Genomic DNA, 16444 nt, shown 5'->3' on the forward strand with positions numbered 1-16444 from the left:
AATAAGGAATAGTTTTTTAGATGGCCATTTTTTTGCCGCTTGCTTTTTACTTTTTCAACATCAAGTCTAAAATGATTTTAAGGATATAATTGAGCTACCCTGAGTGTGCTACCCACCCAGTGTCTGTGAACAACAAATAAGTGGACTATGATTGGTCTTAGACTCAACATTGTTGATGACTAAACAGAGACTACGTTGTCACATATATATATATATATATATAAATATATATATATATATATATATATATATATATATATATATATATATATATATATTCTACAGGGGTCTGTTTTAAATTGGGTTTCATAAGCAGTCACATTTCATTTTTTCACAAACAGCGAGGTTCTGAGAAAGATATACATGTATATATAAATATGTATATATGACACAAGCAGTGTGAAGGTTAATGTTATTTTATATGTGTCTTCACTCACGTCTACAGTAAACCCCCTTTATCTGAATCACTACAGCAATCGTTTTCTCCCAACCTTCAACAGTATCAAATCAAACAGGCATTTACATGACAATTTACCAGTTTTTCATATAAAATGGGTTCTAATGGATGTTCTGTTTCTCTTGGATTTAGCGTCTGTGCTAATGAGATACAACTGTGCTAGACTTGGGTGGCACAGACAAATCGACCCATGTCAGAATAAATAAATGAACACATAAATAAAAGATACATACAGTAATGTTTCCGTTAGCTTTTGTACCTGTGCTGGCCCCGGCCAGCACACTCATTAAAGCAATCAGTCAATATTTAACTTGAATCTCAAATTAATATGCAGGTTGCAGCCTCCTTGCAGTGAACAGAAATGCCTGTGTAAGTTGTGCCTTTTTTCTTCGCTTGTTTGTTTGTGTTCCTTGCATTTTCCTGTGCTGGAGCATGTGGAGTTATCTCTTCCTCAGGTCTTGAGCAGCCTCCTCTGGGTTACAGTGGCGGCCGCAGGTGCACAGCCCCGCTGTTTGGACGAGCTGCCAAGATGTAGATGGCATTTTCCTTCAGAAACTCCAGCCAGTCCACTTGTCTGTGGAGCACAACAAACATATTAACTTCCCTGACAGAAACAGGCAACAGCTTCCCCATGTGACAAATCAATACAAATTATGTTGCATATTATCTCTCAAATGCACACATGTCATATTTCTGTAAGTGCAGTCAGAACGGCAGAAATGGGGTAAAATATGGAATACATGGTTCTAAAAGTTCCAATCCGTGCTGGTATGATTAGCCAATGAAATTGCTCCCTCCACATAGTGCATTCTATAGCATTGCACTGCAGTTTTGTGTAATACTGTACTGAATTAATACTGCAGTATAGTTTTGCAAGGCCTCCTTTCCATCCCACAAACAGCACCTACCTGTTTTCATCCTGATCTCGGCTCTTCCCGCTGCCAGAGCTTGCCGGGCTGCTCTCAGATATCGGACCCACATGGCTGATGCTGTGAATGAGAGATGAAGGGTTTCACAAGACTGAGCTCCACTCACATCACAACACATTGGCATGGATGACACCTGCTTGTAAGCACTTTCATTTTTTTGTTACTCAGTTTGATCATTTGTATCAAAAGTAACCATCTGTAAAGCAACATTATCGAATAATGGGAGTGATCTGCTATTGAAGACCAAAAGGTGTTGCTCCCAGTGCACTGCCTGTGTCTTGTCCAGTGTTCTGGGGTCACTGTAGCACTGTTAATGACACTATGTTGCCACTGTACAGTTTCTTTGAGTAGTTCTAAATTGTGCAAACATAGCCATTTCAGAAACATGTGGGAGGCATACGCTCTTGATGGGCATGTACAGTAGTTCAGATGCAGCCACTGTGTTGAGGAATCAGTCATTGGCATTGGTACCCACGATGCCCACTCGTAAAGCCTTCTACTTTCCTGTGATTGTTTCTGAATAGTTGCACACAACTCTTCACATGATACATTTGTAGACTAGGAGATTTTCTCTCTGTAGTGTAGGAAACTGAAACAAACAACTTCAGACTTGGTTATTATTATTATTATTATTATTATTATTATTATTATTTATTTCTTAGCAGACGCCCTTATCCAGGGCGACTTACAATTGTTACAAGATATCACATTATTTTTTTACACATTAATTTTACATACAATTACCCATTTATACAGTTGGGTTTTTACTGGAGCAATCTAGGCAAAATACCTTGCTCAAGGGTACAGCAGCAGTGTTCCCCACCTGGGATTGAACCCACGACCCTCTGGTCAAGAGTCCAGAGCCCTAACCACTACTCCACACTGCTGCCTATTTTAGCCTATACTTGGTTTATACTTGGTTTAAACTGCATTTCAGTGTGTTGGGTATTTCACATTGCACTCACAATGTTGTTTGTGAAACTGTAGTGGCAAGACATCACCAGTTAACTGCACGTTTTGGGGTGGTAAATTTGCTGTCACTGTTAATATACGGTAAGGCTGGGTACTGGTAGCTAAATGTGTACAGGGCTACATTCTTCAAAACAAAACACATTCATCATTTTCGGGAATTTATTCATATTAAGTGACCAGCTTTGTCTTTAGACATTTTTGTCTGAAAGATATATACCTGCAAAAGTAAAATGTAAGACCCAAACCAGCAACCAGGGAAATTTAGTTTAAATATGTGGTGCCGCTCTCTTATTTGGCCAATTCAACCAGCAGTTTATATTGCAACCCAACCTGTTATTCTGTGCATGTTTATGTATACTGAAATGCATACTGTAGCTAGGGCCCAGATAGTGTAATAAATACTGAAACCCCAGACAGAAAGAGATGATACAATGGTTTTATGATGAAATCATGACAGCAATGCTTCTTGCTTCCTACTACACAGCAATGAAACGGCTGGGGATTTGTACAGATTGTTGATAACACTTAATTGGAGCTAAACATTTGCACTGTAACTTGAAATAATTATAATTTAGAGGCATTAGCAAAGGACAATGGGTTAAGAATGTCTGCTAATTTCCCAGCAGTCCCTTTACTTGGGGGGGGGGGGGGGGGGGGGACACGGGACATGCCAACTCTCATTAATTTCCTATGATGCACATGCATTTAAAAGTACCTTCTTGCAAAGACATTTAAAATGTTCAATCTTTTTGTTCTAGCACGCAGCTGGATGTTTAAGAAAGCTTCAGTTGAAGAAACAAGACCTATAATAACCTCAGAACCTGTCAGTCAGTAAGGACCAGCTTATTCAAATACAACCAGGGCTGGGTAAATCCTCCTCCCTTTACCTGGTCCAGGTGTTCATTGATTCTTTCTGAAGCCAGGATTCACAAGGAAACATGTTTCTTTAATTTATTTTTTCAGGAAACATTTTCAAGAAACACAGAACTCGCTATGAAAATGGAGGAAAGAGTTAATGCTGCATTGAGCTGTGCCGCTGTCATATTATATTACTGAACTCATTTTAACTCTGACCTGTCACACTGACAGAGCTTCTCAAAGACACTGTCATTTCAGGGGATACAAGACACATACAGTAGGAGAGCAGCTGCCCTCACTGGTGTAGATGTGTACCTTATTGTTCAGGAGACGATAACTGGACTGCTAAGTCTGGTGGGTAGCCTATTCAACAATGTGGATAACATAGAAAGAATAAGTACTCAAATCAAATTTAAAACTTGTACAGCCACTGATATTCAAAGCAATAAAGCAGGTAAAAGGGGACTTCAAAATAAAGTGCATTCTAGTTTCAGGCAACAAGGCTTATGAAGAATACATCCAGGGTGAAGTTTGAAAACAAGGACAGCTGTGCCTGTCAGCTTTGCAAGGAATCTTCCCAGGGAGTCACCAGGGGGAAATTGAACCTCAAACCAGCGTAACTGCATGCGATTTTCAGCAGATAAATGGCTTACCTGAAATTCAACACAGGTGAACACAGTCCAACAAGTCTGTTGAGAAATGGCAAATGTGTGGTACAGGTGAGCTGTTCTGAGTGAATGATAATGGTCCTAATTTTAAAATAGCACACCTTCTGTATAAAATTCAGTCACCCGCAGCACTGCATGGAGTTAACTGGCACTCCATATAAACATATACTGCAGTATACAGTACCATGGGAAAAGCATAGCAAAGTGAAACTTCAATTTATATCTTGGTCAGGCATAGGAAGTCTCGGTAAAGCACGTAGAAGTATGATCAAGCACAATAAAGCAAAGATTGATGATGCTCTACAATTATTATCAATGCCAATCACCCCTGTGCCATGTGTCTTTGTAGCTTTGACTGCTTCATTTATAAACAAAACACACTCTACATGGTGAACACGATGACTGCCTTCAGCCTTCACCAAACTTTTATCAAACACTCCTTCCCTCCTATAGACAGCTTGTTTCCAAAATAGTACAGCATAGCCAGCCCCTGCAGAAACAAGCAGGACTGCAATCTGTTCCTCAGAGAAGAAATCAAAAGAACACCTCATATTGCAAAATGTTTCTAACAATATATATTTATTTATTAGTATTTATTCTTTGTGCTGGAGTTTCTCAGATTGGAACTTCAAAGAGAAGTTGTCAGCAGTTTTCAAACAGATAGATTCCAACAACATGTACACTTGCCAAGAGCATGTTAAAAAAAAACAATAAAAAAAACCCTGGACAAAAGATTCTGTGAGATAGAAAAAGCTTCTGTAAGGACGAGGTAAGCACATACCGTAGACTCTATATACCAGTGGAGGCTCCTCAGAGGAAGCAAGGGAGGTAACATTTGAAAAATAATAATATCTATCTATCTATCTATCTATCTATCTATCTATCTATCTATCTTTTGTATCAAGTCAGGGTGAGGGTTAAAATACTTCCTGCCAAACACACATGCAAATGCGTGTGTTAATTGTTTAATTTCATTGGTAATTGTTAAATGATCACCTGCACCTGGCAGTTATTGTTAATCAAAGCCAGGTGCCGCGTTTGGAAGAGAGACAGCCAGTCTGTTCTGCACCGCTGAGTAGAAGGAAGCAGGAAGGTAAACCTTGCTGCCGAGCAGTCAAGCGAAAGGTTTACCGTGCTACAGTGTGTGAAACAGCGGGTTTGCTTGTTAACAGGTAAACAGCTTAGCTGGCCTGTTTATAGTCTGTGTGGTCCTGTATGTTTAGTTAGTGCTAGGTGTTTATTTAATTATTGCTTATTTTTTGTATTATTAAAAGTGTGTGTAAAAGCGCTAAATCCTCAAGTTTGTGTTGGGTCTACGTTTTTATAGGGGCAAACGGACGTGAGGGAGAGCGGCCATGTTACTATATATATATATATATATATATATATATATATATATATATATATATATATATATTTATATATATATATATATTTATATATATAGTTGTGTATCGTTATAATATAATAATGTTCAATAAAAAACACAAATATTGTCTAGAATGCAAGAAGAAATGACATTTTAACCAAAACCCTGGATTCAACATTCCTATATTAACAGCAGTACTGTCTCCTCAGAGGAGGCAAGACTCCGTTATGAATTCCTATCTGCTATTATCCACAGAACTAGCAGTAGCAGATCACATGACCTGAGCACAGGTTTTAATTGGAGGAGCCCAGAGAGTTTTCTCATTCAGAGACCAGCCTCCTTTATAAACTCCTATCTCTATAACCACAGTACTAGTAATGGCAGGTGATGTAGTCTGAGCCCTGGTTTTAATTGGAGGAGCAACTCATACCCTCCCGCCCCCTGCTGATGCACTGCTACTGTGTGCTCGATTATGAGTGACATGATGGATAATGGAAATTCCATCGTTCGATTTCGTATTCGATTATCTGAAGGAGATTTTTAAAAGTGACCAAAAAAATAAAAGAAATCCATCATAACGGTAAGACAAATTAAAAAACTTGACAGAAAGTTAAATATGAAGCCAGCATGTTGTTGACATGCGTGGATGATGGGAGTTGTAGTTTTCATCTGCATTTCTACTAATTGGAAACACCTTTCAGCGTGTACCAGATAGACTACAATTATATACAAAAGATATTGCGCACCCATATGCCTATTGTATTGTTACACCGGGAGTGTCTGTAAAGTGAGATATATTTTGAAAAAGTTTCATATTATGATACCACTTCCTTTCTCTGTGAACAAATGTAGTTGTTAGGGTTGTTTTTTTCGGTGTTAGTGTTTGTTGGAAGCTGAATTTATATTATTTCAGCCCTGTTTGTTTATTTTCCCCAGCACTGGTAAACTCTTTCACTTTCTTTTTGCCTGTACGGTATATCATTATTTTGTTGGTCATTTATTTAAGTTTAGTGAATTAAGTCTATATAGGACGTGCTTGATTTGTGTCGGCTTTTCTCCTGCCGTAAGAACTTTGTTTAGAAAATATTGTATGCAAAGTATGTTTGTGATGTTGTCTTGAAATCGAAATGCTATATCAATGTTGTGTACAGTGTATTTTTAGACATACGCTGGCAGTGTGTAAAAGTGAAGTATATTAGAATAAACTATGATGGACTGCTGTTTTCTTTTCTCTGTTGGCTAGTGGAGAAAATGCATTTAACAGCTGAGCGAGGACCTTTTCCAAATCTCTCCCAGTGGCTACTAGAGGCCTCATTCTAACTCTTAACATTAGCTGTATTTAAGTAACATTATAAAGGTGGTGTTTTAATTAGGTGATCTACTGTTTGTGATTAGTACCAGGTGAGTGGTTAACTTGAATAGAGGTTGATTTGCAATTTGACTGGTTTCCAGACAGCGTTTTGTAATTGTGTGATTCCATTGAAGTGCATTGAAACTATTGTATTGCTTAAGTATTGTCTTAAATGTTTAGTATAATATAGCCTATTTGTGCGCCAGCACGAAGTGAACCGAGGAGCCTCTCTACCAAAGAGCCGGGAGTCTAGCTGTGGGAGTCCTGCGAGGAGAGGCTGTTGGAAAAAATCCAAAATAAGCAGCGCTCTGCAAGACGCCAACTACTAGACAGGTCTGTACCCTCCCCCCACCGCTCCTGCTCCCACTACAACTGTACCTATCTGTCCCACCTGTCCTGCTATGACTGTCTCTCACATCCCTGTTATTCTATCCTCTCACTCCTGTCCTCTGTCCTCTCTCTGCCGCTGCTCCCCTAACCCCTCTAAACTCATCCCTCTGCCTCTCCCCCCTCTCACTCTCTCCCTTCCCACACTCTCTCTGGTGCCATCTGGAACTGTCACTTTTCTGCTAACAAAGCTGATTTCATCTCTGCCTTTGCCTCCCACCTCTCTCTTGATTTCCTTGCTCTCACTGAAACCTGGATCTCTCCTGATAACACTAACTCCTGCTGCCCTGTCCTCTCTTACGTCTCACTGGATGGGGAGGTGGGACTGGTCTTCTCCTCTCTCCCTCCTTACTCTTTTCTGACCTCTTCTCACTCTCTGTTAACACCTCTGAATTTCACGCTGTCCAACTAACCTCTCCCTGTCAACTCCTGCTAATTGTACTGTACCATCCCCCTGGACCTCTCATACACTTTCTCGATGAACTCGACTATCTCCTCTCCTCTCTCCCCTCTCTGTCTACCCCAACTGTCCTGTTAGGTGATATCAATATCCATCTCTCCAACGCCACCCACTCTGCTGGATTCCTTCCTCTCCTTCACTCCTTCAACTTCTCTCTCTCTCCATCCCCCTCCTACCCACAAAGCTGGTCGTCAACTGGACCTCTCCTTCTCCAGGGCCTGCTGCCCCTACACCCTCTCTGTCACTCCTATGGACCTCTCTGATCACTATTTCATCTCTCCCCTCTCTCCCTACTCCACCTACCCCCACTGTCACCTCCCGCCATAACCTCCACTCTCTCTCCCCCTCTGTCCTTGCCTCCACTGCTCTCTCTCACCTCCCTCCTATTGACTCCTTCTCCCAACTCTCTGTAGACTCTGCTACCTCCACCCTCTTCTCTTCTCTCGACTCCCTCTGTCCCCTCACCTCCCAACCTGCTCGCCCCTCCCCTCCCCAACCCTGGCTCTCCTCTATGCTCCACTCGGCAAGAACCAAACTGCGCTCTGCTGAAAAGAAATGGAAGAGAACCAAACTCCCTGCTGCCCTAGACCTCTACCGCTCTCTCCTCTCCTCCTTCTCCTCTAGTCTCTCCTCTGCTAAATGTTCTTAATTCCAATCTATAATCCAAGCCTCCACTAACAACCCACGTAAACTATTCTCTACTTTCTCCTCCCTCCTAAACCCTCCCCCTCTTCCTCCCTCCTCCATCTCCTCTGATGACTTTGCCTCTTTCTTCTCTTCTAAAATCTCAGATATCTGCACTTTTTGACAGTAAAAATTATTGCAGCAACTTCTGCTTTGCCAACTTGAAGCAGGTTTGGTTGCTAATGACGTGTGATCAATTTTCAGATCAATCGGTTCATCGCTTCCCAAGAAGAAGATTTTGAAAGGTTTTTCCAAAAAATGCATCAGGCCGCCATCTTGGTTGACACAGGAATGCAATTCTTTTTGCATCTGAACTGTAATCTACACGGGATGATACCTGCCGAGTTTCATGTTGATTGGTTACACCGCGTGCGAACAGGAGCAGTTTAAAGTTTTGGGCGGAAAAACGACAATAATAAATAAATAAATAAATAAATAAATAAATAAATAAATCTTTGCAATAACAATAGGCTTCCCAAGCCAGCTTGAAAGCATAATTATGCTGCTGCTGGGAGTTTAAGGGGACACCTTTTTCCTGCCTCCCCATTTTGGGTTTTATATCTTTATGTATGTACTGTATGTGTTAATTTGACAACAGCAACAAATACATTAAATACAGAAACGTGTAAATAGAACCTGGGCAGTCTGAAATGTAATGCTAGTTACTCCAAATCGTCAGTAGCACATTATTTTCATAAACACACCTAAAAAACTTACCAGTCCAGAAAAAAAACAACCCAAGATGTTTCATTCAGGTGCTTGTACTGTAATTAGTCTTAAGCTTTTTCTAAGGGCTATTAGGAGTAAATAGCGCTGAGGCAAATTGTTGAAAGAACTCTGAGGTCTCCCTTTTTTTTCCTGGTGGATTATTTAAGAGAGTCATGTATTCAATTAAAATACTCAAGGGGGGAAGCTTACTGCAGTCAGTAAGTGTGTTGTCTAAGCTTTCAACTAGTGAAATGCATCCTAAGCTGCAGGCTACATTATGTTTGTCTCTTTCTGCTCTGAATTGGGCCCTGTGTTTTTAAAGCCCATTAACCCATTAGGGTCAGAGCTATTTTCACATGTTTTTTTTTTTAACTGTTGTTAGATTTGTGGTTTTAACTCATTAACCATAAAGGTTACAGGTACATGTCATACATGAATTTAATGTGCACACACTAGGCTTCCATAAAAAAGTGAAACAGTCTGAAACTCACCTCGTTCGATACAGATAAAAAAAACAAACATTATTTATTGTTTGTAAAATGTGTTTTAGCATGGTCGTGCACAATGAAACTTCAACATGTAGGGAACATACGAAAAAAATTGAAATTGGATAAAAAATAAAGGAATTATGGCCATTTGTACAAAAGGGACCAAAAGCAACCAAAAAAAGAAAAGAAAAAATTCAAATTATTCGTCCCAGGCACCCTGATCATGTGGCACAAGATGAGGTTGTTCACTGTGGCTTGAATGGCCAGCAAGGTGGTGACCAGGGCAACATAACCCTAAACAGCTTTTGTCTTGTGCATCTGATCCTCAAACATGAAAAAAAAAAAAATTATTTATCTGAAAATAGGTCCTTGTGCCTTCAATGTCATCATTTCTCTTATTTTTCTAATGATGTTGTGTGAAAATGTTTGTTTACTGAACCGAGGTAGGTCTGTCTTCAGCCCAGCAGTAACATTCCAAAACACTCGCGTTCAAGGCTATCTCCTAATATGGTTATCTACCAGAAATACACAAGTAGGACCTTGTTTTGAAGGTCTGAATCTCCTATTTCCAATGATGCAGGGCTCTCTCACAGTGCCTGAGTAAAACGAGTTAAAGGGCAATACAACAGAACTGGGGGACGGGGGATGGAGCGCACTGAAGGTCAGCAAAAATGTTGGCAGCAAGCATTCAAGACTCGCAGTTTATAACTCAACTGAAAACAGAAGATTGTTCTGCTGGAATAGTTAGAGGGCATGCAAAACAATACAGCTAACAGAAACCAGATACTATGAAAATGTACATGATTACTATTAATATCATAGCAATTGAAACTGAAGGTTACTCCTACAAGACAATAAAGCCACTCAGTCCAGTGTTAGACTGGATAGAGGAGCACAGCAGACCAACATGGCTTCTCAGATTTCCAGACCTCAATTCACTTACAGAACTGTGCACAGTACGTCTCTTATAAAAGCATAGCAAAGTGAAATAAAGCACAGTGAAAGCATGGCAAAGCATAGGTAACACCGTGTAACAAATTTTTTTTTTTTTTTTTGTTCCTGGGTAGTAAGTGTTATTTCCTAATTGCTTATGCCTCAAAAGTATAGAAAATGGCTATTATTCACCACAAACTTTGCTTTTGTGACCAGGACAGTGATATTTTGAAATTTACCTATTTTCCAGAACATTCCAGATAGATTCAGTGCTGAGTAAACTTGGAGTAACTTCTAGAACTTTCTAGAACTTTCCAGTAATATAAATAGTAGTATAAATACAGGGGCCTTAAGCCCACCAGTTCAGTTTAGTTCCAGCTGCCTAAGTGGATACATATCTGCATTTTTCTGAGATGGCATCAAGAGGCTGCAAGCATCCGGCAGACGCATTTTGCTATGTCTGCGGCCAATATATCAAGACAAGAGCGAAAAAGTACTCCGTGGAAGCATCTGCTAAGATGTGTGAGGCCTACAAGGCATATTTTGGCATGCCTGTCAGGGATCAAGACAAACCCTGGGCACCTCATTTCACCTGCGAGCACTGCAAAAAAACTCTGGAAGGTAAGATGGACAATTGTTGCTCGGAATTTTATGTTATAAAATTTGTTAATTTTTAAAATTGTAAAAGTTTTTAATTTTAAAATGTTTTACAATTGTTGCGAGAATCTCTTACACATTAGTCATGGGTGTAATAAATGTATTTTTGTAGGATGGTACAGAGGGGAAAAGAGAGCCATGAAGTTCGCTATCCCAAGAATTTGGCGGGAACCCACTGACCACTCAAGCAACTGCTACTTCTGCATGGTGGACCCTTCCAAACGTCAGACTGGCAAGAATGCACCTGCTATCACGTATCCGGACCTTCCTTCATCCATCGCCCCGGTGCCACACTGCCATGAGCTCCTCGTACCCACTCCTCCGGAGAGAGAGCAGCCGTCTTTAGAAGAGAGCAGCAAGTCAGAGAGCGAGGAAGACGTTGTAGATCCAGATGACAATTTCAGAGGTGGAGCTGAGGAGAGAAACCCATACTACCCCAACCAAAAAGACTACTCACTTCTAAATCTTTTGTAGTCATTTTTGTATTACTTTAGTATAAATACATGTTAATTTGGATTCATATGTTGTTTTTTTCTGACTTTATGTGAACGAAAAGACACAAATTCGACTGTTTTCTCATTGGAAATAGGTAAATTTCAAAATATCACTGTCCTGGTCACAAAAGCAAAGTTTGTGGTGAATAATAGCCATTTTCTATACTTTTGAGGCATAAGCAATTAGGAAATAACACTTACTACCCAGGAACAAAAATTGTGTTACATAGTGTTTAAAGTCCAGAGAGGTACAGTAAAGCATATTACATAGCAGACCCTGATAAACAGTGGGGAAAGCATGGGAAAACTGTAAAAATACAATACAAATTTACCAGGGTAAACTTTTCTAAGGGGTGCTTGGCTGGCTTCACCCTGAAAAGCTGGACTCCAAGTCGTTTGTATGATGACAGTGACATTCAGTTGAAGCTGCTCAGTTACCTCACATTGCAGGACTGGGACTCCTTGGTGTGCTTGCGGAACCAGGTGTGCTGTGCTTTCTTTGACTCGCCCCCTGTGATGAGGCCGTCCTTGTCCTGGTCGAGGGCAGTGAAGGAGGCCCTCGCTCGCTCCCTCTCCTTCGCAGTCAGCAAACGCACCAGAGAGTTCTGCGCAAGAACAAGAGATGGAGCCGTTCACAAACTGGATCTCTTTATCAACCACTGCACCACTGGCTTTAAATGTGTTTACTCCAGCCTTTCATTTCATGAAAGAAGAAAATACCTCTTTAACGTTACACAACGAAAAACAGACAACTTGAGACAAACAACTTCAGACCTTGAATTATATTATTTAATTGTTTGATTCAAAACATTAAAAACTGTAATAAATTACTTGAAAATATCACCCTTGTGTCTTGATGATGTGCAATTTAACTTAGCAAACAGTGTGATTTATGGTTAAACTGCGTAACTGTGGCAAAACCCTGAAAAGGGAAGTGAAATCGAAAGGTTCATGGTGATAATTGGCGCGCACTGTTTAAAAGCAGTGCTGCTCAGTTGTAGATCTATTGGTGGATGCAAACAGAGAGCACCTGACTGTGGTTTACCTGGCTGCGGAACTTCTCCAGCACCCTGATGGACTCATGGTACAGGAAGTCCGCCCACTCGATCTGCCCCCTCTTCTCAGAGTCCAGGGCAGAGAACTGCCCCAGTTCCAGCTCCTCCATCTCTTCAGTCATCTGCTCGTCGAACAGCTGCCTCGACACAAAGTGCTTGTAGCTGAGGAAGTCATCAGACCCCAGGCTGGACTCTGGAACATCACAGACACACACCGTTACTGACATGGCACGATCTTGGCTTCCCGGACGTTCAGAAGCTTTCGTCATGCAGACTGACAGACAGCTTTCACTGCTCGTAGCACCCATCTGTTATGCAGTCCGAGAAGATCCCTTTCTCCTTCATGACTACATATTCCAGTGGGGAGGCAACTTTAGAAATGGGTGTTTCAAATCGGGTAGCAAAAATGGCAGTCAGATAACTGATAAAGACAAGTGACGGTATCAAGGCATTTCTGACATAATTCTGCAAACTTACTTAACCATTCTCTACTTATATTTCAACAGACGACTTCAATAGGACAACATGCTAGAGTGGGTGTCATTTGGATGAAAATGTAGGCTGCTGCAACACAAGGAACAGGGATATATATATATATATATATATATATATATATATATATATATATATATATATATATATATATATATATATATATATATTTTAGCTCAAAGAGCCAGCTGCCCAACGTTTCGATATGTTGTACATATCTTTCTCAAGGGAGCCTGTGTTTGAATCAAAACATTGGAGGTTGTGGCAATGTGCCCCGCCCCTGTGTGCATATTATATGTTGTATGTTGCATGCGTGTGTTAATGTTGGTGTATAGTCATTGGTACATGGGATATAAACGGGTCTGTGTTTCACGTGTATTTAAAATGTGTAGATTTGTATTTAGGCACGAGGAGGGCACAAATCACTTCACGTGCTGGTTAAATGTAATATGTGAGCACGGGGTTGCACAGAATTAATTCACGTGCTGGGATTCAAGTGAATAATGAATTAGTAATTGAATCCCAGCACAACAGTTTATATAGAGACACGTAGCATTCACTCAGGGTTGGGTGTTCGGTGAGTGGAGAACGGGATTGGAGACGGAGGTAAAGATAATAATAATAATAATAATAATAATAATAATAATAATAATAATAATAATAGGTAAATCTGCTCACCGTGTTTTGTCTGTGTAGTCCGTTTTGTTTGTCTTTTTATTTTGGCATGTAGTGCCATGTCCCGTGTTTCTGTGTTTAAAACCTTTTATTTTCTGTTCTGTTTATTAAATGCTGGCGCCAGTTCATGTTCGGGCTTTGCAAGGAGGCCGAACTTTGGTGGGGACTCCGAAGGGGGCATCACATTGACTCTGACACTCCCGGGGTGAGGGATGAGAAACCGGCAAGGACTCATTCTCATCATCGCGCAACAGCGAACCCTACTGGCCAGGCACAGAGCACATTCAGAGTGGATAAGAGGCAGGGCTGATCTCTGTTCTCCGGGATCGGTAGCCTGCACACCTCTGCTCTGGATTGCTTGGCTTAAAAGTGATTCTGACTTTAGGCTTGTGAGATCGGAGGATGTTCACACACCCTCAGAACATCTGTGCTGTGTGGGGACTCGCTGCGGTGTGGAGAAAAAACATAACTGGACAATTCAAATTGGGGAAAAAAATAAATAAAAATAATAATTGGTCACTCTAAATAAAAAAAAATAATAATAAAAAACTACTACTACATACTTATTTTTTTACATACATGACCATACTCAGTATCTCTTGCCAATTCACAAAGCATACCTGGGATTATTTTGCACTGCTTGAAGGTCTCCATGAGGCTGTACACCTCCTCTTCTGTCAGCAGCAGGTTGATGTTGTCCTGCAGGATTAAACTCAGTCATTTGAGGAATTGGATAGGAGCACACAACCTACTGAGCTTGGAAATGATTCCACTTCAGCAAAACGAGTGAAACTGCTTGTGGCAAGACGTTGCTGATATGTTTTTATCAATTAAAGATATACATTTCTGGAGCGCAACTGAGTGTGCGCTTCTCTCCTTTTCTATATGGAAATGTCAATACTGCCAGGAAGTACCTGATAATTATAACAAAAACTTAGAAGTGGAAATGTTCTGAATAACAAAGACATTCTACCTTAGCAAAATAATTACAGAATGCTCAGATCACCAAACCAATCTGTGGAGCCTGTTCCACTTATCACCATAACAACAGCAGCACTGCGTTTATTCTGAAATTGAAACTCATTTTAGGATTTTAATTTGGAGACCATTAACATTGAGGGCTGGTTTCACAGACTCTGATTAGCACAAGTCTTGGGCTACCTAATGTTACTTTAAGTATGGTCGTCCAAGACTGGTGTTAACCAGGGTTTGTGAAACCAGCCGTGTCTCTAACTACACTGTCAATACACAGTGAGTGCATGTGTGGTTACACTGTATAGTCAGCAGTGTGGCGTAGTGGTTAGGGCTCTGGACTCTTGACCGGAGGGTCGTGTGTTCAATCCCAGGTGGAGGACACTGCTGTTGTACCCTTGAGCAACGCACTTTACCTAGATTGCTCGAGTAAAAACCCAACTGTATAAATGGGTAATTGTATGTGAAAATAATGTGATATCTTGTAACAATTGTAAGTCGCCCTCGGATAAGGGCATCTGCTAAGAAATAAATAATAATAGTCATAACATTGTAACTGCACAAAAATGTGTAAATAAAGTGCAATTACTCATGACATTAATGACAACAATCACTGGTGAGTTATCATTTTGTAAAATGAGGAATTACTAACGATGGTCAACTCTGTTGTGCAGCATCATTTTCAGCTTTTCAGCTTCTGTTCAGATTTAGCATGGATTTTCCATACACAGTTATTCACTAATAGCTTTTGAGATGAATTTCTTTTAAGCTTCACGTGTAGCGGAACTGCAAGATTAACCTTCTTTAAGGTAACTCAGGAACACTTCAATCTGCATTTCCCCTCAGCCATTAATGTTATTTTTTAGCAGAAAGCCAGGGAGATTTGGGCTGATACAAGAACTGAAACAGATAACAATCCTCTTGTCGTAGTGTTCATATTTAGTAAAATATAACTGTGGACATTTTACTTTACATAAATGATAAAATGCCTCTATTTTTTACTTTCACTTTGGATGGTGTCTGTAATCATTCCAAGCGGTTCTGGGTTCTGTTCCAGCAATGCTGAGTTGTTGTCATGTTTCTCTAAGTCTGCCTTTACCTGGCTTTGAACTCGCTTTGAGCTTGTGTGGAGAATCTCTTCTTCTTTCTAAATGTAGAGCAGGTCACGCTGTCACAGGATCTGAGTGGAACGGGGAAGGCTGTTCAGTTCCAGTTCCTACTCAGATTTAGTAGGAATTATAATAACTCAATATTGGAGGAGCAACAGAACCCAGAACCACAAACATTGTAAAACAGTAAATGTAAAAAATATATATATATTAAATGAAAGTCATTTGAAGCTACTTATTCTGTGATGAGTAACCATTAACACACAAGACAATGAAAGGAAGGCTTCCTATTACCTCACAGCACTGGTATAGCATTATACAGAACAATCCATTTCTAAAGAGCCATTCAAAATGACAATAATAAGCCACATTATTTTGACAAACCCCCCCCCCCCCCCCCCAAAAAAAAAAAAAAAAAAAAAACATAATAAAACCAGCATTTGTACACGGCTTCACAGCTCCATTTAGTTGTCTGAACCCATCTTTGGGAGCATCTTTGTCATACCATCGGATGACATGAAGTTTAAGTGCCTAGTCAGTATCTAAAGTGGCAGTCATCTTCAGCTAAGAGCACATTATCAGTAATAATGTGCCTGGGAAAGGGGAACCATTTCACAGTGTTTAGTTCCTGAGTCACGGTACAAACGGCTCAGGCCTCAGGGACCTGCAATCATACTCCGGCTCTTTCATGCTGCAGCTTGCATACCAAAGCTCCACACAGACTCA

The 16444-nt window shown here is 40.4% G+C and overlaps 1 protein-coding gene across 2 annotated transcripts in view; it reads right to left on the reverse strand.

The window, feature by feature from the left end:
- Nucleotides 1–270: 270 nt before the first annotated feature.
- The window catches only part of LOC117403606 (PHD finger protein 24), a 44700-nt gene continuing 28526 nt past the window's right edge, over nucleotides 271–16444 (reverse strand). The window contains exons 4-9 of one of the 2 annotated variants that reach the window (XM_059028959.1): nucleotides 14258–14336; nucleotides 12461–12663; nucleotides 11854–12020; nucleotides 3870–3905; nucleotides 1366–1446; nucleotides 271–1031 (exon numbers count right to left, since the gene is read on the reverse strand). In XM_059028959.1, the coding sequence (XP_058884942.1) occupies nucleotides 935–1031; nucleotides 1366–1446; nucleotides 3870–3905; nucleotides 11854–12020; nucleotides 12461–12663; nucleotides 14258–14336 (663 nt within the window). In that variant the 3' untranslated portion in view covers nucleotides 271–934. The remainder of the gene's footprint in view (nucleotides 1032–1365; nucleotides 1447–3869; nucleotides 3906–11853; nucleotides 12021–12460; nucleotides 12664–14257; nucleotides 14337–16444) is intronic. The other variant, XM_059029011.1, reaches the window with a different exon arrangement.

Source organism: Acipenser ruthenus, chromosome 1, assembly GCF_902713425.1.
Source record: "Acipenser ruthenus chromosome 1, fAciRut3.2 maternal haplotype, whole genome shotgun sequence".
In the NCBI taxonomy this organism is placed as follows: Eukaryota; Metazoa; Chordata; class Actinopteri; order Acipenseriformes; family Acipenseridae; genus Acipenser; species Acipenser ruthenus.